The sequence below is a fragment of the Tympanuchus pallidicinctus genome, unplaced genomic scaffold (genome assembly GCF_026119805.1).
Source record: "Tympanuchus pallidicinctus isolate F22 unplaced genomic scaffold, pur_lepc_1.0 scaffold10, whole genome shotgun sequence".
In the NCBI taxonomy this organism is placed as follows: domain Eukaryota; kingdom Metazoa; phylum Chordata; class Aves; order Galliformes; family Phasianidae; genus Tympanuchus; species Tympanuchus pallidicinctus.
This window is the reverse complement of record NW_026294619.1, coordinates 786366-812428: the sequence shown is the minus strand read 5'-3', so window position 1 is coordinate 812428 and position 26063 is coordinate 786366. Positions and strand designations below refer to the sequence as shown.

General features: G+C 43.8%; 1 protein-coding gene across 2 annotated transcripts in view; it reads left to right on the top strand.

Annotated features, from left to right (window-relative positions):
- The first annotated feature begins 2182 nt into the window (after positions 1-2182).
- Positions 2183-26063, top strand: part of SIDT1 (SID1 transmembrane family member 1) — a 41386-nt gene continuing 17505 nt past the window's right edge. Inside the window, exons 1-10 of one of the 2 annotated variants that reach the window (XM_052702959.1) lie at positions 2183-2590; positions 16021-16142; positions 17093-17263; positions 17411-17456; positions 19741-19842; positions 20929-21012; positions 21581-21674; positions 23219-23290; positions 23661-23754; positions 25417-25460. In XM_052702959.1, coding sequence (XP_052558919.1) covers positions 2411-2590; positions 16021-16142; positions 17093-17263; positions 17411-17456; positions 19741-19842; positions 20929-21012; positions 21581-21674; positions 23219-23290; positions 23661-23754; positions 25417-25460 — 1009 coding nt within the window. In that variant the 5' untranslated portion in view covers positions 2183-2410. The remainder of the gene's footprint in view (positions 2591-16020; positions 16143-17092; positions 17264-17410; positions 17457-19740; positions 19843-20928; positions 21013-21580; positions 21675-23218; positions 23291-23660; positions 23755-25416; positions 25461-26063) is intronic. The other variant, XM_052702964.1, reaches the window with a different exon arrangement.

Below are 26063 nucleotides of genomic sequence, written 5' to 3'. Positions count from 1 at the left end.
TGTGGCACATGTAAGAACTCTCCCACCAATCCTACGCCATGATCTGTCTGGATCAGCCTCTTGTCTCTATATGTACACATTATTTCTTCCAAAACACATGCTGTCATTCAAGAGCAAGATCTAGGTGGACATGAAAAGGGCAAATAGGCTACTTTAGCAACAGGGCTGAGGGAAGAGATATAAATCAGCCAGGCTCCATGTTATCTGGAAAGATAATGAAACAACCTGTTCAGTAATCAGCAGGCGAGCAACCAAATAACAATAAAGTGATGAGAAACAGGCAGTGCGCATTTGTCCAGAACAAATCATGTCAGAGTAACCTAATTTATTGCTTTGCAGAGATAACTGACTTAGGAAGTGCTGAAAGAAACAGATGAAACGTTTGGACTTTAGTAAGGCTTTTGTCATTGCACTGAACACCATCTTCACAAAAGCAAGTAAGGTTCCAATTGGAATTAACACGAAAGGAGTGCGTGATTAAACAGCAACTCCCAAAATGTAACTGCAGGTATTTTCCAGACAATAGGAAGATATAACAAATTAAAAGATCTGATCTGTCTGCTAAGATTGATTATTTTAATTAGTGAGTTGGATGATGGAATTGACCTGTCTTTAAACTTAGAATCATAGTATCATTAAGGTTGGAAAAGACCCATCCCCACCATGCCCCATAAATCATGTCGCTTAGTGCCTCATCTACATATTTCTTCAACACCTTCAGGGATGGTGAGTCCACCATTTCCCTGGGCAGCCCCAGGGAGAAGAAGAAATGTGTAGTCCCCAGTAGGATATCAAAAGATACATCCATTCATGGGAAGTAATTGAAGAAATCTGTAATTCTGCACTGGAAGTGTCGACTTTATGGAGACCACTTACTTATCATATGGTCAGTGCAACATAGAAGACAGTACACTGATTCCCTACTGATCTACTGATCTGAAATATACACAACACTAAATGACCCCAAAACTATCAGTAGGTGCCAATGCTCTCTTGGTATTCAGAATACTGGCCTCATACCACCTGTCACATTGCTCGGAGCATCCTGGCATGGCAGAGGCATGCTTTTGCTTTGCCTTAACTCTTTCTGCTCTCTGAGGCTTTTGTCTGTGGCACTGCACAGGTTCTGGTTGGCACAGCACAACATTGCAGGCCAAAAGGCACTCTTGGTAGAATTAGAATGATATCTTAGAATTAGAATGGCCATCTTTCTGTACATCTCTTGTGTGGGGGACTTGCCTTCATGCCACTGTTTCTTAGAACTCTGACAGAAGGCAGGGTGGCTTAATGGCAGCCCACTTCAAGACCAAATAAATCACTGACAATTTTTCTATTTGTTTGCTCTTGGCAGAAACTGCATGAATGCCCAAAGATCAAAATAACAGCATAATGTAAGCTGAGCCGTTCTGCTGAGCTTTACAAATTCTCCTCTTCCTCTGAAGAGCGACCCTCAGGAAATCACTCACTCTTGTCAAGAAACCCCATTGCTCGGACAGCCTCTGTGGCCAAAGACAACATAACTAGAGAATGCAGGCTGGCTTTATAAAATCACATCTTCTATGAATTTGCCTTCAGCCTGAAGAAGCTTTCAGGTTGCTTTCTGGTAATGCTCTTTGACTTAAAAGTCCATCCCTCCGCTTTGGGGTCTGACACATTTTTCAGAGACGTTTTCAACAGAACATAAGAGGGGAAAGCAGGGGGAGAGAGACCCCTGGCCTAACAGTATCACTCTCATCTGGCTGAAAAGGTTGATTATCACGGTGATTTTTGTAGCAGTTTCACGAACCCCTTAAATAACATAGAATGGAACGAGGCATTCTTGAACTAACGGAATGACATCTTTCTGCAGCCTTTCACACCTTTAGAGATGTTACCAGCTGAGAAGTCTAGGATGGCTCTGTGCAAAACATATTCCAAGCTCCCATCATCACTCCAGCAAGCTGGCACAGGACAAGGTGAGAACACAGTGGGCTGGGGGTGTTGAAGCCCCGCAGCTCCACTGCCGTGGCACTGTTCCCTCGTACCCTTGCGGCCCTAAACTCACAGCACACGTCCCAAAGGTGAAAAGCTCCCTGACAACTGACGGCGAGGGCCGGCTCAGAATTTGGGGCCGGGCACACGGAGACCCTCCTCCAGGGGCCAGCCGCCTGCCTCCCTTCCCTCCCTTTCTCCTCCCTTCTCTCCTCCCGGCAGCCGGTTGGCGGAGGGTCCTTCCCCGGGGCAAGTTGCTCGGCACCCCCGGGCGGTGGGGGGGCGGGGGCGCGTCCGGGCCTCGCTGCCTCCCGCCTCCCCCTCGCCGGTGCGTGTGGCCGCGCTAGTGATTCTCACCGCAAATAAAGTACCCGGACGCCCGCACCGCCGGGGAGAGGCGGACCGGGAGCCCGCTCCGGGTGGCGGCACACGCGGGGCCATGGCCGGGGGGGCGGCCGCAGCCCCCGGTGCGCTGCTCTGCGCTTTGCTCTGGGCGGTAACGGCAGCGGCCCCGGGGGGCGGCCCCGCTCCCGGAGCCTTCGGCCGCGTCTACCGGGGAGCCGTGAACATCAGCTCGGAGCGGCTCTACGCCTTCGCCTACAGCAGCGAGCCTGGGCAGGTAGGAGCTGGGAGGCGGCCCCGCTGCCTTCCCCCTGCCCGTTCCAATCCCCTTGGCCGGGGGGAGCCGCCTTGAGGTAGTGGGCTGGGCGTAAGCTTAAAGTCCGGGTGGGAATTAGGACGGTAAGAGCACGAGCTTAAAAAAGAAAGGGGGGGCGGGGGGAGGAGGAGTTGTTTAATAAGCTTTTTAAAATACCGTTTTTCACACTTGAGTGCTTCTGTAGGATCAGGGTGCTCTCTCCCCTGGGAGGTGAGCCGGGGTTGCGCAGGTGAGCCGGGATGTAGGGAGCTGCGGGGCACTGCTGCTGGAGGCACTGCTGCTGCTGCTTGTGCTGCTACTTACGCTGCTACTGCTTGCGCTGCTACTTGCACCCCTGCTTGCTGTGGGGGGAAGAAAGCATGGCACTCGTGTGTGCCTAGATATTGCAGCTCTCTACTTCTTCCCCCGCCTCCATTTTTTTTTTTTCTTTTTACATTTTGTGTTTATATTAAGTAGCCAAGGGGTACCTTGGAAACTCTACCCCCTTGGGATTGGGCACTAATGACTGGGTAAAATGCTTTGATTTTTATCCAAAAGATAGTGAGCCATACAAGTTAACCTGCCCTCCTGCCCTTGTTGTGTAAAATGGAAAAGAGTCCTTTATCCATACTGTCTTTCCGATATATATTTTTTTAATTATTATTATTATTATTTTTTTTAGCATGAAAGGAGTTGGTAGAGAACATGATAAGGAGGGGGAGAGGGTTTGGGGGGAGGGGTGTGTATTTCTGATAAGGCTTTGCTTTACTCTGCAAGACCATAGATCCATTTAAAGACCTGTCCTCTGTATGTTACCGTGTAATAAAATGCACCTGGTATTTATGGAGCAGGCATTTTGTTTCGGGACTGATGCAAGAGATCCAGCCCTGCTTTACTTAACCATTGAGTCTCACCACTGGACACAAATGACCAAATGCTGGCTTTGAGCATGAGCCCTCCTGTAGAAGCTCATGGTGTGAATTGTGTTAGTGTTTTCCGCTGTTATGGGTGCTGCTACTAAGACCTGTTAGCAGACCAGATAATGTCTGGGGCTTGTTAACGGAGACAGCATACAACAAGCATTGCCCCATTTAAGTGGAAATTTCAGGGCACTAAATCTCCATGTTCTTGTATGCTGGACTCTGAAATCTCCACAGTGATACTGAGATATCTAAGAAAGGAAGCATCAGGCCTGAGGCCTGATGTTTTCTTCAATGCAGAACTGTTCAACACTGCTGTGGAGGTGTTCAAAGAGGATCATGCAGCAGTTTCTGCTAGTTTGAGAGGAAGAACCACTTAACAGTGGGCTGTCCTAAGAGGCTTTCTAGTAAGGGTTGCCTGATTTAGTGAGAAGACCTGCAAACATTGCTCCTGAGCTGAACCAGTGGAAGCCTGCAGGAGGGTGCCTGGCTTAATCAGGATAGCCAGCAGCAGTGTGCAGCTATGGCCCTGAACCAATGTGAGGCAAATCTGACCTGTTCAGAGCTGGAGGCAGGTCTCTCTTGGTGCTCCTGCATCTTGCTGGTGGTGATTGCTCAAAGTTTGGAAGCTGAATGGTGGAAATCCTGAGTTTAATCAGGAATTGTGCTCTTGTGGGCAGGCTTTCTTGTGCAAGAGTTGTGAAGGTACTTAGGGCTGTGCAGCCCACTCACTGCTTGTTCCTTCTGGAGGTTGACAAATCCTACAAAAACCTCAGTGTAGTGGTCCTTCCCTTCCACTGCAGTCTTTACCCTCCAACTTTTAGCAAGTAGAGGCATTGTTAACTAGCTGCCTGCCTCTTGCAAGGTCTCTGCTCTTCCTGATCCTTTCAGGCTCCTCCTGTCACTGTGCTGTTGGCAATTCATCCAGAAGCCTCTTATACCTTGAGGCAGATACCACATGGAACATTAACCTTAGTTACAGGAAATTTAATTGAATAAAAAGAGTGTTGTTTCGTGCATAAGGGCTGCAGTGCTTGAGTTTAATTGCTTTCCCTCTGAAACAAAGACAGACCTGGCTTTGAAATGGGGATTTGTTTTGCTGATGCTGTGGGTTCTGCTGTTCCCCTCTGCTGCTCTCTCTTGTGAGGGCAGGCCTTCAAGGCAGGGGACAACTTTGAGCCAAGGACAAGTCATGAGGGCTGGTTTGTGTCCCATAAGTCCGTTCCAAATGCTCTGCTCACGTGCTGTAGCTGCCAAGGCATGTCTGAAAATACAGCTGGATAGAGCAATGCTTGAACAATGGATGAAGGAAAGGAGGAAACAAGACCACTGCTCCTGTTTTAGTGTTTCAGAGACCTGTCACTTTCTGAGAAGTTGTGCTTGCCTGATCTCAAAGGATGTTCTTTATCAACGTGGTCCTCCTTATTCCTGGGATGCAGGTATGGTACAGTAGAGAGGGGGAAAAGTAAATCCTGTCACATTGTTCACTTTGTATACAACTACTCGTGAGTAATGTGCTGCTCAGTGCTCCAGAGAAGGCTTGTTTTGAGGCAGGCAAATAACTTCCTTCTGTACGTCTCCTTCTCTGAGTGTGAAAAATGAGAATCAGGGTATTTATGTGCTGACCTTGTCACCTTGATGGAACTTATGCATGTGTGAATTGTAAGAACCTCCTAGGTGCTGTGCAGGTATACTTCACCTTGTGACTAGAATTAGGAGAGCTGTCAAGCTTTTCTGTACTTGGCAGCTGTGGTTTAGGCCTTAATTCCTGAAGTGGAGCTGTATGAGTAAGGCTGCACTGAAAGAGGAAGAGCACAGCCAACTCTGCTGCAAGAGACTCCTAGCATTGGCCTGTGAACAGGGATGTGTCCTTCCTCACTCTGCCCTGATGGAAAGTCTTCATTTATTATGGGGTCTTTTAATTGCTTTTCTAGTTCTTTTCTTCCTCCTAGCTACACTGTGAAAATTTTGCCTCTGCACAGCTGTTCATTTAATGTTTAACTGCAAGTGTAATAATAATAATAAAACCAGCTGTTGTTCCTGCCACTATGTGCCCATGCTCTAACAGGAAAGACGCTATAATAGCGGACAACTAGTTGGGCAAGTGTGTTTATCTTAGGTTTGTTTAAACTGGAGACATCCAAGATAGGAAAAAATGAAAGTGTACACTCAGGAGCATCTCAAATTCCATGTATTCAACATGTCCCTTCTTGAGGGGGATGAGGATTGATATGCTGAAGCTATCTCTGCAGTGTGCATGCCTGGAAAGGTGAAAAACAGCTGCAGAGGTTTTCTGCTGGGTTTGCTGTTGACTAGAGAAGGATTTATGTAACAAGTGAGACAACCTGCTTAGTTTTACAATTGCAATAATACAAAGGCTTCCAAAAACCCAGAGAAGGGTTGGAGTACTGAGAGAATTCAAGGTGAGCTGTTCCCTCCACTGCTGTAAACTCTGACAGTTACTGCTGGATAACTTGCTGGAAACGCGAACAGCGCTCTTACTGCAGGTATGGGTAATTCCTGTACCAGATCTGAAGTGATGTAGGGGAGCATCTTGAGGAAGAAGACTGTTAGAGACAATGCAGTTTCCTAGTTGGCCAGTCAGCTGAGGGCATCTTTAGGTGGATACCTGCGTTTAGAAAACCAAGAATCTCTTGAGAGAACAAGTTTCCAGCTCTCCTTTTTTAGGCAAAACTGCTGCAATCTAGACAGAGCGCACGGACATTCATCCGTTGCATCTTGGCTGTGATGAGCCCAAGAGCTGAGCAGTAGGCTGTACCTATTCTAAGGGAATGAGTGGGTGATATTTTTTTCCTACTCCTCCCTTGCCAGGAGTAGGAACAGAGCCCCAGCCTTGGTTCCCATATGGCCCAGCCTTGCTGTAAGCTGCCGTTGGCAACAAGCTTAGCTGTGGCTTCTCTGCTTAACAGTTATGCCACGTGAGGATGTGCTGGAATGATTCTTTATTATGTGGAGTCTGTCTCAGGTGCTGAATTAAAACCTCTCAGTGAATGAGGGAGAGGAGCTGTATGTTGCTGTGAGACATGCTAACAATCTTTAACCTTCCTTCTTTCATGACTGCGGATAGGGAAAAAGTTGACCAACCCAACACAAAATGGGAAGCCACACCAGCAAGAAGGACAGAATTCTTTTCAACTGGATGCCTTAAGTTCAGTGATCTTCTGGTAGAATCCTGGTGCAGGTTCTGAGCTGCTTTTAGGCTGCATGTGTAGGACTATTTGGGCTTGAAGTATTCTCTTGCATTCCTGCTTGTCTTCTTTGCGATGTTAGTCTTGGCTACAGCCCAAGTTTCAACCCACAGCTCTACTATGCATGCAGTAAAACTTTAGTTTCCTGTTCGGAGACAGAACCTGGGCTATAGGGAGGGGAATAGGTTAGGTGCTGTCTTTTCCCTAATGCTGAGTGGAAGCTCTTGAGATGCAGGTAAAAATCAAATAAACTGGGAAGACTGCAAGCTTTTGAGTGAGAAAGAGATCTCTAAGGGCCAACAGAGCTCCTGTTTTTCAGGTTACCAGGATATGAGCACTGTTGCATTTTGGTTGCTGCATCTACCATGTTCACTGTAGAATACTGGAAGAACCTCAGCTCACCGTTTTTTGGAGCCTAATGTTAAATTAAATGCTTGTGAGGCATAAACAAGGCACCTAAAACCAAGAAAATCAAAGAATTATAATTTGTGGTGTCTGAAACCTAGCGAGGTTTGACAGAATCCCTTTGAAACAATTTTTGCTGTGTAACTTGTTTGCATTAAAGAAAACAAACAATCTCTGTTCCACCCCAGGACAGGGATTACTTTCCACTGGGGTCTCTCTCTGTATGGAGTCATGCCAAAAGCTCTTGCTTACAAAAATCAGCAAAAGTAAACTGGGAGAAATGATGCAGGAATCTGCTGAAAATGCAAGCTTGACTGTTTTCTGCAGCAGAAAACCTGGTCTTTAAGGCTCTAGCTCTGGCAAAAACGGGGTGACTCAAGTCTTTCAGTCTTTAAATTATTATTTTTTTCTTTCGTAGTGCTGTTCTGTTACTTAGAATCAAAGTGGATCGGGTTTTTTTCATCTCTATTTCCCTGGTGTTTAGATTAAGAAAAAAAAAAAAAGCTCTGAAAAAGAGTAACTTAATCAAAACTCATCTCCTGGTTTGAATTCCTTCCAAGAACAGTGTAATGATTTATAACACAAACATTTGCTCTGTAAGTGAAGGCTGAAATGTCCTTAGATAACTTGTGCAGAAGTTGTTGGGTAGGAAGGTATTTCTTTTCCCATGCAGACCTCATCTGCTATTTCAGGGGATATTCAGGGAATGAAAGTGCAGTCTGTAAAAGCTGTATTGCAGGGGTCTGCCATCTGCTCAGTTGGAGAATACAGTTTAGCATGCTTGCATAAGTGAACATTATTTCCTGCTGTGTGCTCTTATAGAAACACGGAGGATTTCATGAACAGCCCTCTTAGCTCTATCTATGCTGATGGTTTTGTTTGGATGTAGAAAAAAGCTATTCCAATGAGGCTTAGAACAAATTAGAGTGGTTAAATAAGAAGAAACATGGAGGAGACATAATCCATATCAGTGTGACTGAGGTAGTGAATTTAGGATCAGAACAAGATGTTTGTACTGTGATGGTAATCTGCAGTTACCACTGAGTTTGTGCTGGGGGCAGATTGAGAAAGGTTATAAATCTCCTTTGTTTAAAGGGTTGTTCTAGCTCTGAGTTTCAGCTTCTGTGGGCTGGGAAGATGCTGTTTATTAGAGAATAGTTTGCTCAAAGAAGGATTTCTTTCTTTCTCCTCCCTGAAATCTAAGGGTAATCTGTAGTAGGTAGCTATTTCACACAGCGTGGCAACTGCTAGTTGGTTTTTTTTTTTTTCTTCTCCTTGTCCTAGAGTTTCCCTAGTAACATTGGTTTGAGAATATAATTTAAAAAAAAAAAAAAGGAAAATAATAAATATTAGCATGTTTACTATTTGTCTTTCTTCCATTTATTCTCACAGATAGTTTTGCAAACAAGTGAACTCATGAGAATGTCTGTGTCAGACCATAAATCTGCACTGAGCATATTTACACCAAGTAGAACTTCCAAATGAAAGTATTCATCCTGGAACAATTACATGAATATGACTGAAATATCCAGAGTCGTCTTTGTGCTCCACATGTTTTTGCCTTCGGGAGTAGTAATGCTCAGATCTTGCAAGGGAGCAGGAAGGAGGTTCTGGATCTGCAGTCACACCTGTAGTTATTTTCTGTTGGGGTCTCTATTTCCCTCTGTTGGGCTGGCTGTGAGAAGAGCAGACAAGTTGGACACTTATGGGTACGTGCTTCATTCACCACCTCAGTTGTCTTGCCTTCCTGGCTGAACCCTACTCAACTTAGTTCCACGATCTGTATCAAAAGCAGAGCACTACTTCCTTCTGTACCAGCAGAATGCAGCAGTTCAAAGCCTTCTGTGCATGTATCCTGGCCTGAGACCTCCCTCTGTAACCAGCAGGCTGTGTTTGCTTGCTGTCCGTGTTCCCTGCCCACTGGTTTGGCTCAGTGCCTCACCAGGCCCACGATCAGGTGCTGGTGCAACGTGGACAGAAAATTCCAAAGGTGCTGCATGGAGCAGTTTGTGTGCGGGTGCCTTGAGGAATGTGGCAAAGCCCAGGCATGATCCAGAAGTGTTGCATAGTGTGAGGTGGTGGGAAGGAATCCGGTGTTCTCAAAAACCTTTGCTTGCAGCAGAAACTTGTTGCAGCCTCCCGCCTGCCCATAAATTCACAGCCGTGCAGTCAGTCTTAAGCTGATGTGTAATCTCTGTGGGAAATGCAGGCTTAATAATCAATCCAAGGACTCTTTCATGTCAACAAGAGCTCAGTTTATTTTGCTTAATGTTTGCAGCCATGTTGGTCCTGCTCAGCTGTGTGAGTTTGGAACCAGCTCTTTCTGCCTGTTCCCATCCAGAGAAAGGAATTCAGATGTATGGGTTTTTTTTCTTTTCTTTCTTTCTTTCTTTCTTTTTTTTTTTTTAAATTTCTCCCTTTTATTTTTTCTCCCCCTATCTCCAAGGTGATAGAGCCAAAATGCAAATATTTGTCTTTCCTGGTCTAACACATTTTAATGTAGTGCTGAGAACTTGTCTCTGTTCAGCCAACTGCTCTGTCCACCATGAAACCTTGAGAGGATGGGGGGAGGAGGGGAAGAAAAAAAAGTTCATGTACAGTCATCTGAGAAACAGAACTTCAGCTAACCTGATTGGTAAATGGGGATGTGCATGGCAGGGGCTCAGCAATGAGAATGGATGCATGGAGGGAAGTCTGCAGCGCAAAGGGCAGCACTGTGAAGTTATTTCTCAAGATGCAACATGGCCTGTTCCTCCTTGAACCAACTGCAGGCATCTGCAGGAGGCGAGGATTTTGCCTGGAAGAGTATAAATGAAATACTGTGACAGCCTCTTTACTTTATGTGGGGAAGGGAAAGGTGACTGGTTTTCTGTGGTACTAGTGGATGTCTGGTCCTAAGCAAAGTCCTTCAGCAGTGGTATGATGGATGACAGATGGACTTGTTAAGCTTGGAGGAGAGAAAGCTCTGATGAGACCTCATTGTAGCCTCTTAGTACTTGAAGGGAGCTTATAAACGGGAGGAAGACCAATTTTTTGCATGTCTGATAGTGATAGGGCAAGGGAGAATGGCTTTAGACTAAAATTGGGGAAATTGAGGTTATAAATTGCAAGGAAATTTTTTACTCAAAGGGTGGTGAGACACTGGAACATTACCCAGTCCCTGGGGGTGCTCAAGGCTGATTCAAATGGGGCTCTGGGCAGCCTGATCTAATGAGTGAAAACTCTGCTAGTGGCATGGTCAGGTTTTAAGGTCCCTTCCAATCCAAGCCATTCTGTGATTCTGTGGCTCTCTATGCAAAGCTTCACCTCATCAGTGCTAAGTAAGAAGGGATGGATGCAGAGGAATCTCACAGTCCTTTGTTCTGCGATGGGGAATTATTACTGCAAGAGGCAAAACTTATGCTTTCTGTCTGGATTTCTCCTTGTTTTGACATACATAGAGTCTTATTTCTGTGTCCTGAGAGAAACATGTATATAATAGAAGCAGCGATCCTTGTTGGTTCTTGTGTCAGAACTGCTAATTCTTGAAAATAAATGATCTTTGGAGAGGTATAGAAGGAGGATAAATATTTGAACTCAATAAATCACTTTGTTTTCCTTCCTTCCTGCCTTTTTTCCCATTCTTCTAAAATGCTTTTCTGGAGATAATATCCTTGAGGCAAATGCCAAATGCACTGGCTCAGTGGTAAGGTTCTTAAATGTGTTGCATGCAAATGTGTTTATCATCTGTATTCAGAAGATATTCAGGCGATAGAAACCAGAAGCAAAATGTGGACTAAATGTTTAAGACAATTAATTGGCACAAGGCCTGAAAATGCAAATGTCAGGTCATAGGTACTACATTGTTATCCCTGTCTCTTGTGATGCTTTTGTTACAGTTCACCTGCCAAGCAAAATGTCTTCTTTCAAGATGCTAGTTAGGGTTCTTTACATTCTGTAGCACAGACTCAGACAGTGGCTGACAGTAAATGAGAGAAGCCATAATATTGAAGTTTAATACTGATTCTTTCTCTACTTTCCCAAGCTTCCTCATAATTGTACCTAAATGCTGCTGAGCTCTTTGTTTTGGTATCCCCAGGCTTAGATATAAATGATGAGGGGGATCTCAAGGGAATCATTGACTAGGACCTTATTATACCTGTGGGCCAAACCTACACATCCCATCTGCTGTATTGCATCATTTTGGAGGAGTAGGTGTTATGTCAGGCTTTGCGCTGCTGGGGCTGCTGCTGTATCCCTCAGACTTAGTGGGAGAGCAGACTGTGTCCTGGGCTTGGAAACTGTTTTATATAGCATATACTGATTTTTCACATGGGTAAAAGCTGAGATTAAACGTTTAGATTTTAAAGAACATTGAGTCCTGAGAATCCTGTCTCCTGGCAATCCTGTTTCTCACTAGTTTAGTGCTAGCAATAATGCAAGAAAATGGAAATAGGAGCAAAACAGAGGTGTATGCTCAGCTTAGTTGCATGGAGAGAGTGAAGCTGAACGATAGATCTGACTGCTGGATCTCTGCATAGGAAATTGACCTTCTTTCTTTTCCTCAAAGGGCCAATCACCAAAGCTCTAGTATCATCTGTGGGAGATCAGCTCCACTAATTTTGTAAAAAAATCTTCAGATCAGTAATTCATGCAACTGTAAATGTAAGCAAAATTGCTTCAAGGTCTGATTGCAAAGACCGAACCTTTGATGACTGCCAGCATTTGAAAAAAGAGGCTGGGTAGGCTTGGTTTCCCTCAAGGTGAAATATCAGCAGAGCATCAATATGGGAGAGGGGGATGCTCGAGTCCTGACCAGCAGAGGGCTGCAGGTCTGTCACGTGGAAGGAAGAATAGTTGGACAACTTCTGGAAAGAGTCAGGTGGATGCAACTTGGAGTGGAAAATGCACCACTAGGCACTTGCAGCTTCTTGGCTGTGCAGTCCTGCAGCAGGAGAGTGACTGAGCTGTGAGCTGCAGGTTTATAGCCCAGTCTCTCTTGGCCTGATGCTTTTGAATGTCATGCAGGAGAAAATGTACAGTGAGCAGACCTTAGGCTTTGAACATCTCAGATGTTCATACACAGTTCAGCTCTGAACTCGCTGCCTGTTGCCCTCTACCTCTTTTTGCACACTTGAACCTCTGCATCATTAAAATGGGGGTTTCTGCTGTGGGCACGTGGCATGCCATTGCAATATCAGAAGTCTTTCAGAAGTTGGATGTTGGTGAAAGATAAAACTTGAAAAAGTCTTTGGTAGCCTGAGAAGGCGGTGCAGGCATCTGGGATGACTGTTGCCAAAACAGAAGGGCTGTCCTTAACAGAATGAATTAATATTATTCTTAGTTAAGTAAACATCTTGGATTCAGCCTTGGATTCTCTCTCTTCAGACTAATAGGATGTCTAACCTGGAAGTGCCATGACACCTGAAAAAAGGTTGTGCTTAGTGTGCTTGCTTACAGGGTAAGGAGAGAAATCTGTGTCAACAGCAAAGAGAAGGCAGTGTGTAACCCTGGGCGTATAAGGACAGGAACTCATGCCCAGGGACATTACAGTTGCCCTGCAAGGAGGAGTAGAGGCCTGAACTGCAATGTGGATCCAGTTTAAAATATTTTTCAGCTGTATTATTACACCTGGAGCTATAGTTTTAATTAGCTTTCTTTTCCCAGGAAACTAAAATGCTTAGACTCAGTAATAGATGTTGAGGTTAGGAGGAAGGTATCAGGGTAAAAGTGAGTGGACTGCTATTAAGTCACTGGACGAGAAGCTTTGCTGTTGGGCTTTTCCAGGAACCTCTTATCAGATCTGATTGTATCTTCTAATTACAGAGTATGCTCTACAGAGCAACTTTTGGCAGTTAGCTGCATAGCTTTCACATCTGGAAGACTAGATCTAGTGCCCAGGTTATTTATTTTATAATGGGAATGGTCAGAGACACAAGCAAGTTGCCTGGGACTTTGTGAAGTCTCCATATGTGGAGATACCCAGAACTTGCTGAGTCCTGAGCAGCCAGCTCCAGCTAAACCTACTTGAGCTGAGAGGTTGGACTACGTCATCTCCAGAGATCCCTTTCAACCACAATTAGTTTATGGCTGTGGAAACAAGACTTATTTCTAGGCTGTCTGGAATGAAAGATGAGTTAGGTAAAAGGGGTATGCTGTGGTCACTCTTGCCAGCCTATGTGATACTTGGATTGTCTGTGAAGCAGAGTGTTCCCTACATCTGATGGGGATACACAGAGAAGTATCTGGTGAAGATATACATGCACTGCAAACTGTGCTTGAGGAGAAATACCTTCCTTTTTGGATAGGATTCTGAGAGCCCTGCTTTGTTTGGTTTCTTAATATTTTAAAGACTTTATTTTTTTTATACCATATGTAGAAATGTTCAGGGCTGTGTCTTAGTGTGGTATTCCCATCTCTTTAATATCTAGGCATTCTACAAACTGGACAAACAGAATTTCAAGATCACATCAAATGTCTAGTGAAGGTCTCAAATTATGAAATACTGATATTAAATTAGTTCTTCAGTCTTGTATTGGCACTGCTCTACCTCTCTGATTATGGAACAGTATTTGGTTACATGGCCACAGCTCATCAGACTACAGGACAAAATGCAGGTAGTGTGTATTCTTAACCTGTGCAAGCCAAATCATGTAAGAAAGTTGAGAAATATTGCATCACTGAAAATAATTGCCTTTCAGTATTTGCACTGCGGTGTGACAGTGGGAAGAACTGGGATTTCCAAGGGGTTTGAGCCTAAGTCATAGGATTATCCCGAAAATATTTTAATGGATCTCAAAAGCTATTCTTTCTAATGACAAAGATAGAGCTTTATGCTGTAGACACCTCAGAAGAAGTCTTTTTTTCCTTTTGGCTGACATTTTCTAAACAGCCAGTAAATTGGTTTATGTACCTCATTTTATTTTAGAATCAGTATTGAAAGTACTTAGTTTACTGAGAGAAGGTGTGAGGTGAGAAGTAACAACATTCTTACTCATACGTTACCTTCACTTCTGTGTGAAAGTAGTACTCCCTGTTCTTAATACTACTATATTTCAAACAGCTACTTAGTTCTTAAATTGAGAATATAGAAGTAGAGATTCAACTGTTAAATTTTTCCAGTTATACAACTGGATTAAACTCAATTAACTGTAGCATAAGCATAATCTATGTTGTTAAAGTCAGTGCAGAAGACCATTTCACAATGTTTCTCTTGTGTTTGTGATGGTTGAGGACGTATTACACCGTAGTACTATTTTCCAGGTGTCTGATGTGAGTTCCCAGTTATACTAACACGAACTGGCTTGCTTCCCCAGGCTGAGCAGGGTAGAGACCAAGGAAGTTGCAGAGTGATCTTCCAGTTCTGCCAACTGGCAGTGGCCCATTTTGTTGGCCTGTCAGGTGTTACCTGTGAGTCTTGCTTTGTGATAGTTTTTCTTCACTTGATTTTAGCACCCTTGTGTGAAATTCACTTTACTTGGAAATGAAGTTGCAACTGTAGTTCTTGTGGACAGAAGGAAAAGCTCAGAGGTGTAGCAAAAGAGTATTGCAAAGATTTAGAAAACTGTAAGGCAAAGGCAAAAGAGTCCAATGTCCTTCATCTCAGAAGCTTTTTAATTAAAAGATCTCTGATGATGTTTTATTATTTTAGGAGTTGGTTGCTATAGATGCTGAAATATGGTGATGATGGCAGGAAAATTGATAATGATTATGGCTTTCAAGAAGGAAGTATTTTATTCCAGTAAACAAAACTCCCACACAATCTTAGAATCACTAAACAGGAATAAATAGGAAATTTTCTTCCTTCAGACTTGAGGGTATATGCAAAACCCTTACGCTGAACCTTTCTAGCATCCTCATTGTAAGCATAGCTGCCCTTCTTGTGCCCGGCCACCTCTGTTCATTTCAGAAGGTGGCATTTCCCTATGTGTGGGGAATAGAAAGTTATCTGATGAATCCTTCTCTTTACAAGTTAAAATATTGTCACTAGACAAGTTGTGGTGGGTTTAAAATGTGTGGATATTATCTATCTACCTGATATGCTTTTTACCAATTGATAATGTCTCATCAAGATGTATTGTGTCTTCTGATGAACCATACAAGTTCATACCTTGTTTTCATGACCAATGCATGCAGCAGTGGAGAGCAAGCTGAACAAGATGTTCCTTCTGAAATAAAAATGGAGCCTATGCAGACTGCTTGCTTACTCCTCAAAGCAAATAGTAAAGTGAAGACTGCCTTTTCCACTGCTGTCCCCTATCTGCAGCCATGTGGTGGCTAGAGAGTGGAAGGCAGTATGTCAGTTGCTGGTGCAGTAGGCCATGCCAGAAATCTTGCTCGGAAACCCAGGCAGCTTTTCTTGGCCTGTTGAGGGCACTTACTCCTATTTTATTAACTGATGTAAATATGGGTAATGTCATCTCAGTGTTGTTTACAGTAATCCTAACCTGCTTTTTTCATCATTGGTTTTGAATTCATTCTGAAGTCATCTTTGTGACTTCCCCAGTACTGTTGATTGAGGTTGGGAATGTAAGAGTTCAAGCAAGGAAGCTCTAGTTATAGCCTTGGGTTTTTGTTTAATTTTATAACAGAAGTTATTTTGGCTATATACCAGGTAAGTAGGCCTCTTTTTCTCTTATTTGCTGCATTTGTCCACTGTGTCTTATCTGAAAGTCAGCTCTGGGTTGGGGCAGGACCCTGATAAGAGCAGCAGCAATGAAGTGCTTCTTAAGTGACTTCTGGTTCTGAGTAACTGGGCCAGTGGCAAACTGCTCATTCCCCTGTGGATGTTGCCAGCATCTAGGTCACCCCGAGGAAGAGGTGGACTCATCTCACCCTGGGTTTGGAGCTGTCATTGTTTGCATCTGCTAATACCTACCTGTACTCTCTCTTTTCACAGGTAGATGCAGTGCGTGTCTACGTGAACAGCAGTTCGGAGAATCTCCAGTACCCTGTCCTGTTTGTAGTACGTCAGCAGAAGGGAGTACTGTCATGGCAGGTCCCACTAATTTTTCGAGGCCTGTGAGTACTAGGACCTTTGTAGTGTGTTGTAGGCCTTTGTAGGCCTTGTAGTGTGTTGGGCTACCGTTTATATCCAGCACCAGCCTCTTTTTTGGTGCTAGCTCTTGCTGCATGTGGGAGTAGTTTGGTTGCAAACCATGCTTGATCACTGTCAGTTGAACACAGAAATTTGGTATATAACCTCAAATTTGGCAGTCTGCTTTGGTTTCTCAGCTACGTGTAGAGTACCAGGAGTATGTCTGCTGTGGATCTGCCTATGCCACTGTTCAGAAGAGTTTACAAATGCCATTGTTGTTATTTCTACAGTTGCTTATGTTGAGTGCAGATAGTTCTTATTCTTTAGTTTGGACCAGGCCTTGGAGAAGAAGCTATCAGAGCCCCCTAACTACTGGATTGCAGTGCATTTGGGGAGTGTGGTCTCTCCTCTGTTTTTCATGCACGGTTGAGGTTGGTGATTTGTTTTGGGGATATTTTCTTTATTTCTGTTATCCTTTTGTGTTGCCTCAGCAACCTCAGTGCTAGTGGGGCTGCAAGTATGGAGACTCTGAGGGCACCTTAGATCATGTGAGATGTAAAACTTCAGCCTGTAAGCAAAATACAGGCACTAAGTAGCAGGAAGTCTGCAGTGTCTTGTCTGATTTAGGGATTAGTTGCAACATCTCTCTTGGGGTGTTCTTTGTGAACCCAGCAAGTGGCAGAAATGCTAAACCAGCAGATGGCACAGGCAGTCTTGAGAAAAGTGAGATACTGAGAGTGGCCAGTCCTATGTGCAGACCACAAAAGGCAACAGAGGTGAAGTTTGAATGAAAGACAGAATAAGCTGAAAGGCTAAGACCTGTATTTAATTTATGCAAGCAGGGAAAAATCGTATCATTTGCAGTTCTACAAAGCAATGTCTTAACTGCTGACTCTTGCTTTCCATCCTTCCCTCCTTCTTCTGACTGTTACAGCTATCAGAGGACCTACAATTACCAAGAAGTGAGTCGGACTCTCTGTCCGTCTGAGCCAGCACCTGAGACAGGACCATCTGACCAGATCATATTTGTGGATGTTGCTTCTATGGCACCATTTAACATTGCATATGAACTGCTAGTGACCAGACTTGAGAGCTTCCAACTCGAGTAAGCTGGGATGTATGAATACAAGTGTAATTGCTTCATGTATCTGTCATACAGGGATTTGGTCCTTCTACCTAACCTTCCCTTCCTTACTCTAAAGGTTCTCTGTGTATATTCCATCTCTGAAATATGCTGGTATTTCTTTTTTAGGACCAACAAGCCATTTAACTTCACTGCCAGCCCTTCCCAGCCCCAGGTAAGGAGTCTTGCTTAGTGTTTCTTATGTCTTTCCATATCTAAATGATTCACATCATCCTTTGTTAGAGATGATGAAAGTCTTATCAGACTAGGTTCTTTCCCTCCTAGGATGCAGGGGAGTTTCCTTCCTATTGAACTGTTTCTGTGGACATGGTGAAGAGGTAGCAGCATGTTTGGGTCCTCTTGCAAAACCATTAAGTGAACTAAAAACTATGATGAGAGCAAATGAATGGTATCTGTAGTTCAGGAAATTCCAGAGAACATAGGTCTACTGTGCTTTCTTGGGAAGTGAGATAGTGTGCATTAGTGTTTAATTCCAGGCAGCAGTGGTTCAGTTGCTCTGGCAGGACTTGTTAAGATGCAGTCCTTCATCAGAAAAAAACAAATTTGCTGTAAAGGTACAGCAGAGCTCAAAGTGCTATTTCTTGTTCGGGTAGCAAGTCAAGATGTGAGGTGGTAAATGAAGTGGCTGATAAATCTGGTTATTAGCTCGGTAGAGAGAGCTCACATTTGCAGCACATTCAGCTAAACAACCTTGTTTAATGCCCTGCAGAAAGTACATGTCCTCCGTTGAATGAAAATGCTGTTGATAGTAGCTATAGTTATACAGGAGGTTGCGGAGATGGGAGGCTGTAATTTACCCAGACTATCTGGTACTCTGTTTTTGCTGTTGCAATCACTGGTAGTAATGCCACTTATTTTTAAGTCTCCTATTATCAAGCATCCCACTTAATCTGTTCTCAAATATCTTATGTTGTGTGGCATATGAATACAGCATTTTATTCTGTAGAGATGTAGAGAATACTGGTTCTTTTATAAAATCTCTTTTAAATTAACATTTTGTAACTTGAATGCTGAGTATTGAGGATCTAACCTAGGATTTAGCATAGTTGCTTCGCAAAGATAAACTGTTGTCTGCTCAAGGAATCTTTTTTCGTTTTGTGAGGACTTGTGATCTCAGTGCCAGTGCTCCTTTAGCAGTGCTTGGAGTAGGGTGGTAGGAATAAATGCTTTAGTAGAAATAGACAAACTAGGGAAAGCTTGAATGATTTCTAACCTACCACTATCCTTGCAGTCCCTTCTTACTTCCTGGGAAGGAAGCAGGGAAATTCTGCTTTATATAATCCAGTTTTGTATTACATAAAGGGTCTTTGCCAAGTGGCAATGCCTATTACATGATAGGAGCCACCTGGCCACAGTAGCTCCTTTCCCTGTAGGCTGTGCATGCCTTGGCTGCAGAAGTAACAGATCTTGCAACTGCAAGTGACCATAAGGAAGGATGGGAAGGTAGTTGGTGACAGTTATCTGCCTTGCATCCCCCATGAGATACCCTATCAGGCCCTTGAGGTAGTCATGCCTGTGAGACTGAGCTCTCAGGGCAAGACAGTAGGAGCCCTTGCAGAAAGCCTGCCCACTGATGTGAGCAATGAAACTCTGATTCTCCAGCAGTTATTGTATTTTATTGGGTAAATTTGCAAATAGCCATGTTCCCTGGGACATTTTTTGCCCAAATTTTGAAAAGGCCCCTGCAGGGACTGGGAAAGAAAGGCATCTCCTGATGCAACAAGATTGTCCTGTGCACCTGATCAAAGCATGTAAGCATGCATTCCCTGCCTGAAGGAAAAGTAAGAATATTTCCAGATGCTATTCTCTCTTGAATTTTTTTCAGAGCTATAGCTGAATTATTTTCCAAGCTGAAGTGAGTAGAGAACTCTTCTGTTGCCTTCCCAGCTGCACTTGAAACCATCCAGCCAGACAAACCAAAATCCTGTAGTCTTGTATCAAGCATTTACTTATGGGAGTCTTGACTGAGTTCAGCTGTTTGACTTAATACTTTCCATCGTCACTCTTTGAGGCAACCCATCTGAGATAAAACTCCATGATATGTTCCATATGTAAAGTCCAGACAGTAGTATAGAAACATCTGGAAATTGCTCTTTGTGATGTAGAAAGGAACAGGCTATAAAAATGAAAATGAAGTTGCTTTAACTTCATCAGGTGGAAAAAAGCTTAAGGGGTCTGTAGGCTATGCTGCATCTTGCATGTTGAAGATGTCTGTGATTAATGGTATGCTCCAAAGGGAGATAAGAATTATCTGTATCTGTTTAATCTGCTTTTCTGTAGTATAAGGTGCTAATATTTGAAATCTGAATTTTTGTTCAAGCCTGCTACAACCAACTCAAAGCAGAGATGTGGCCATGGATTTGCCTTAGGGAAGCTTTGAAGCTACTGGCAGGGGTCACTTCTGGACTGTAACTCTCAGTATTCTGTTTCCTCCTCAGTATTTTCTGTACAAGTTTCCTCAAGATGTTGATTCAGTCATCATTAAAGTGGTGTCTGATGCAGTCTACCCATGCTCAGTTGTCTCTGTTCAGGATATTGTGGTAAGTCTGAGGAGGGGGAGGGCGAAGAGCTGTCTGCCTAGCTCTGCTCCCCTCAGTGAGAAGTTCTGTGCCCCATCAGAGAGGAAAAACCCTACGGAAGGCTTTGCTCTTCTGTGATGATTGTGGTTTCTTAAGGAGGAGTGAAAATCCTGTGGGAAGGAGGCAAAGACACATACTGAGTTCTAGCAGCTCATCCTGAAATTTTTATTGCAAATAAGTGAATAAGCTGTACCTTTGCAGCGTGTCCACAGGACACTTGTTACCATGCTCTCTTCGTGAGGTTTAACAGCCCACACATCTGTTTCTCTGTGGGGTGACACTGGGTGGGATGCTGGCAGCGAAGGAAAGAGACAGTGCTGTTCCCTTAATTCTCTCCCTGCTCAAGACAGCATGGAGGACTTCCAATTTCTAGCCATGAGGTCTATCCTCCTTGCCATTTCATCTTATTCTCTCTCACAATTGTTTGTTCTCTTTCCTAGAAAGGGGGTAACGGCTGTACCCTTCCTGGGAGGTTGGTTGTAGCTCACAGCTGGGAAGTAGCCCCACCATTTCTCCTCACTTTCTGTCTCCCTGAATGATGTAAGGAGGAGCAAAACAGTGAGAAGTGCAAAATGCCCTGGCTACCAGCTCTGTTGTCCCAGCATATGCCTTTAAGACCTGTAGTTAGGAGATAAATGGCTAACATCAACTCCTGCTGTACTTTTCTGTACTTTAGTGGTAGAAGGGCAGAGGAGGAAACAGTAGCAGGTGATTTTCTTAGTCTGGCTGGTACAGAACTAAGAACTATAGTGAAAAAGAGTGAAATGAGAACAAGCACTCTGCAAATGGTGCAGACCACAGAGCATGCAGTGCACCTAGTGTACAGTTGAGTTAACAAATTGCTCTGTGGGAATGGCAGAGTGATTGATCAGGATTAAATTGCAGCTCTCCTGTAAGGATGATGAAAGAGTGCAAGCAAATGGTGTCTTCAGAGCAGCCTTTCTAACTCCTGAATGAGTCCTGGCTGACCTGTTCTTTTTGTCACCTCATATCCACCTATGTGCCTATCTTGACGCTTAGCTTGACCCTTAGTTGTGTCTATTTCAGTGCCCAGTGTATGATTTGGACCATAATGTGGAATTCAATGGTGTTTACCAGTCTATGACAAAGCAGGCAGCCATAACGGTGCAGGTGAGGCTGATTTTTTTTTTTTTTTTTTTTTAATATATATATATATATTGTCCCAGTGATGCTTTTCAGTGTCTTGTCCTGTTCTCTCTCTCTCTCTCTCTTTTTTTTTTTTAATTTACTTTTTTTTAAAGAAGAGATTTTCTCCAGATTATGAAACTTTGCTTATGATTGGTTGGGTAGACATCTTAGGTGTTGGGACCATTGGTCAGCATGGCTGCAACCTCCATGATCAAGCATCTTCTGTTGAAGCTTTGTCTTTTCCACTGAGTAGTGATGATAGGGCCTTTTAATAAGCAAAGCTTCAGTAGATTGTTTCCACTAATTAAAAGAAATGCATTAACATTGGTTTGCTTACATTGGGCCGCTGCTTGTACTGAATACAGGTGAACTCAGCTTGTCATCAAGGATGAGGTGAGCATCTCAAGAAACCAGTCTCTGTTCAGACCAGGCAGGTCTCTATAGAGCTGCTGTATGTGTAGCAATTAAAACCTGACCTCTTTTGGAGCACCATCTCATTGTACAGAGGGAGAGGCTCCTTCACTTCTCATGGATTTGTCTTTCTGTGCAGAGAAAAGACTTCCCAGGTGAGCAGTTCTTTGTTGTGTTTGTCATCAAGCCAGAGGATTATGCCTGTGGGGGTTCTGTGCCTTCCTCTATCCATGGTAAGTTGTGCTGGGAGACAGATTTTGTTGGTCTGTCTGGGTTATGGAGCAGCAGGAAACCTTTGGAGCCTTACTGTGGGAGGGTGCAGGTTGACCAGGTAGCTCTATCCAGATAACTGTGAGGAAGGATGAAATAAAAACATGCTGACAGGCAGCTTAACAAGTCTTTATCATGCAGGGAATGTCTGTATATGGTACAGCACCTGACTTGCTGGGATTATGCACTTTTGTGAGGGGTCACTGTATGGGAGCTGTTGAGTCACAGCCTGAACCACTGATTGATCACCTGGGGAAAGGATGGTCATCCCTAGAAGCACAGTGAAAGCAGTTCCCCTGTGTAACCAGAAAGGGTGGAGCCTGGCTGCACCTCTCTTAGACCCCATTTAAGGGCTGACTGGCACCATGGAAGGATCTCAGTTTGGAGATCTGTCCCCTGTGGAGTCCTTTCTGTGAGCTTAGGTCTTTGGAGATGGGTGATTGCTTTTACTTTTCCTGTAAAATACCGTCCTTTCTGTGCTGGTCCCCTTGCTGTAATATTCCTGTTTCACCCTTTCACTGTGTTAATCTGTCCAATTGTTACAGTCACTAATATCTTGGAAGGTATGGGAGATACCTAGGCAGTGCTAGTCATGGCTTTTTTTCTTCTCCTTCCTTCCCCCTGCCCACTGTTTTTTTTTTTATGTTCTCCTGCCTGCATGGAAGCCCAGATAACAGTCCTGCAGAAGGTGTTTACTCCCACTACTATCTTGAAATCTGTGGCAGCTCTATACCTGTGGCAGCAGGAAATAGTTATAATTTTGTTGAAATAATTTTGAGAGGTTGATTCTAGTGCCTTCTCCAGGCAGAAAATAAATGTGTTCACCTCCTTGCCTGTGTTCATTGTTACTCTTGTGATGGCTGAAACTGGAGTGGGTGCACAGCTGTCCTCACAAGAAGCTGGAGTTTTATTTTTATATATTTTTTAGGTCAGGGACTTTCCTGTCCTCAAAGCCTGGTAGTTTCTTTCCTTCTGAAAAAGCAAACTGACAGACAACAGATATTCTGGGCTCCTGCAATTCTACCACCACACACTATTCCCCAAACTGTCACTTTTCAGATGTCTTTTTCTTATTCTAAGCTGTCAGCAGAACTCTGAGCTCTGTGCTGAGCTCTGCTGAAGGACAAGAAGCAGCTCCCTGTTCACAACTGTGTTGCCTTTTGTCCAAGGCAAAAATGGCATGTGAGCTACTTTAATGAGAGAAACTGCTCTTTGGGAGCTAGTCAAAGAGCAGAAGAGATGCGCTTTTGAATTTAAGCATTCAGAGTTGAGCAACTTATGGAAAGCTCAGCCATGTTTTTTTAGTATGAAAAATTAGTTGTGGATGGAGGGAGTGGGGGGGGAAAACGTGGAAAAAGCTGGCAAGTCTGGGGAAGGTGCAAAACCATGCAAAGCTTTTACTGAAAAGCCAGACCCTGGTGTTTCTGCAAATACAGAGAACTGAGATCAGGGCCAGAGATCTTTAAGGCTTGATTGTCTTTGTTTAGTGTACCTTTGCATCTCACAGGAAATGTCAACCGTACTTGGAACCTACAGCGGACAAAGAACCTTCAAGTGACAATTGTGCCATCTATTAAAAGTTAGTATCTCTGTGTGGCTCTATGGTGGGGACCTGGCACTTCTGTGAAGGAGGATGTGGCTTGGGTGGCAGCCCGGTGGTGGGTTGGTGCAGAGAGCACCAGCAGAGGAGCTGAAACTGTTGCTAACTTAGAGATCTCAGCTCCTGAAAGGAGATTCTGTGTTATAGACACATTAGCTACATGAGGGACAGAGAAATTGGAGGCAAACCTTGCGAAAGGTTTTTGCACCTCCTCTTGAAGAAAGCAGATGGGTCTTAATTACTCTTTGGCCTGCATGTTGTCACAAAGTGGTGTTGGGAAGAGTAGGGCAGAATCACAGACTCTGCTGTCCCTGCTCTGTGAACTGACTGCTGCCTTCTCTTTCCTCAGAGTCTGTTTACGTTCAGGCCATGTTGTTCAGCTTCCTGAGCTTCCTCTCTTTTTACGTGGGCTCAGTGGTTGTTGCTTTTGTACACTATATCAGGTAAGTCAAGGCTATTTACAAGAACAGCCTTTTTGTTTCTTTTTATCCTCAGAGGTGCCTCACCCTGCAGTGTGTTTGAGGTTAGGGTGTCAGCTAGCATCTGATCAGAGCAGTGAAATGAGCCCTAGACTATTCAGTGGGCTCCTAAGACAACTGTGAAGGAAGGAAGACTTCAGCCAGAGAACTTCTCTTCCTCTGCTATGTACAATGGTGAAAACCTAAGGCTCTTTCCTTTGTTTGTTTTTTTTTCTCTAGTGTCCCATTCTCTGGGTTTCCATGTATAGAGACATAGGGTGACAGATGGGAACTGTGGTGGGGCCTCTCTGGGTTTTGAGGTGCCAGGGCATTGGGGAACCAGAGTACTTTCTGAAATGCTGAACTGAGTACTAAAAGGCATTAATGACCAAAATGTGGCCTTGGAGTCTCAAAGTTTCCTGCCTGACCTGCATACCCTGTCCCAGAGCTTGATGCCAAGGCTTTTGTTGTGGAATTTTGTTGTGAATATCCATAGCTGAGCTGAACTTAGGCACAGCTGCCATGACAGGTTGCTCCTGGGAGTGGGGGAAGAGTAAAACTTCCTTGACTGTTCCAGCCATTGTTACTTGCTTGTGGTGACCTTGAAGTTTGCTTGCATGAATTCTAGACTAGAGCAGCAGAAAGGGGACAGCAACCCACTTGGGAAGTAAGATTTGCCCCTGCAGGTCAAGTAACCAGTAGCAGATGATAAATTTTTGTGGAACTTAAGATGCTCTTGAGGTTGAGGGTTATGGTGGAGTTTTTTGGGATCAGCCACAGCTGCCTGTGTAGACAGCAATAGCAGTTAAACAAATCCTTCATTCGAAGTGTGGAGGCTCAAGAGGGAGGGAATCTCTTCTACCTTTTTCCCTGGCCTTCTGGACAAAGGTTGATGTGAGAAGAGCTAAGAAAAGCCTTTGGCAAATAGCAGGTTGGTTTTGTGTGAACTGATTTTTCAGGGAGATGTTCAGAATCAGAATGGCAGAGGTTTTCAACTGCTTCAAAGAAGGGATCTTAAAAAGTGTTGTGTTTTGGGAAAAAAAATTCAAGATGGAATATTTGGCTAAACTTTGCTTCAATTAACTTTTCATTGCAGCAGTTCAGTGAAGTGGTGTATATGTGCTTGTGCATGTACACGTGCATACTCTTGTTGTTTTTTTCCTTACTGCAAGTAATTTGTTGTTTTTCTTTCTTGCCTTCTGCATCTTGGCAATCTGTGCTAAAAGGGATGGTGTTGACTTTTTCAACATCAAGCATGGCTCTAGCTCCTGCCACCTTTCACTTCAGTGGTTTCTCATGTGTTCAGACTCTTGAGTGGGACAGTTGGGTTTGGGAAGGTGGCCTGAGAGTCTCTCTCAGTATAGTGAGCAGTGTAGGATGAAGTGATCCTGTAACTCATTGTCCTACCTGTGGTGCATATCCAAAGAAGGAAAATTCTGTTACTTTAGAATTTGGAGAGTTAGACAGTGAGCAGTCATGGCAATCATGTCTAGTCTAGTCTTTGCTTTTTTCTTCTTCTTTTTTGGGTTTTTGTTGTTATCCTCTGGTTTTAATGCTTACACCATTTTGGCTGATGATCCTGATAATCTGTCTGACTGGCAATGGCATTTGTTGCCTTTCTCATGAGTGCTGTCTGCTTATTTTCAGGGTTTGGAGGAAGGCTTCAGCTGAGAGATTGAGTCCTGAGAATGGTAAGCTCTCTTTTCTGTGTTAGGTGAGCAAGACAGATCTTAGGCATAGCAAGAAACAGGCAGTCTGTCAAGTATTTTCTCCTTTCAACTCTTCTTCCTTCCTTGGTCATGCACCATACAATCTCTGGCTCTGCTGAGATATAGATTCCTCTCTGACCTTACAAGGAAAGTCATTTGAAGCAGGCTGCACCAAATAATGGTCTGGATACTTGCATTTCAATTTCTGCTTTTCTGGTGTTTTTTTGTTTGTTTGTTTTTTTCCCCAGCTCTTATTCCTTAGGATTTCCTCTGCCTGGATTAAGTATAGAGTCTCTCTTCACTTTTTCATTTAAATTTGTTTTTAATTGGGATTTGCAGAGAACAGTAAATGAATGATTAATACTGTTAGTGTTGTCTGTGTTATTTACTTTGGTATTGGATTCTGTTTGCTTTATGCTGCACCCACATTTCTACATCCTGTGTATTTCTGTGTTGCAAAACCATGGCTGCATCTGAGAGGCTGCTGGTGAAAGATGGTAATTTCTGTCATGTGGATGGGGGGCACTAGGGGCTTCTGCTTCCTGGCAAGGTGTGGGAGGCCGGTTGTTTCATTTTGTTTAAATA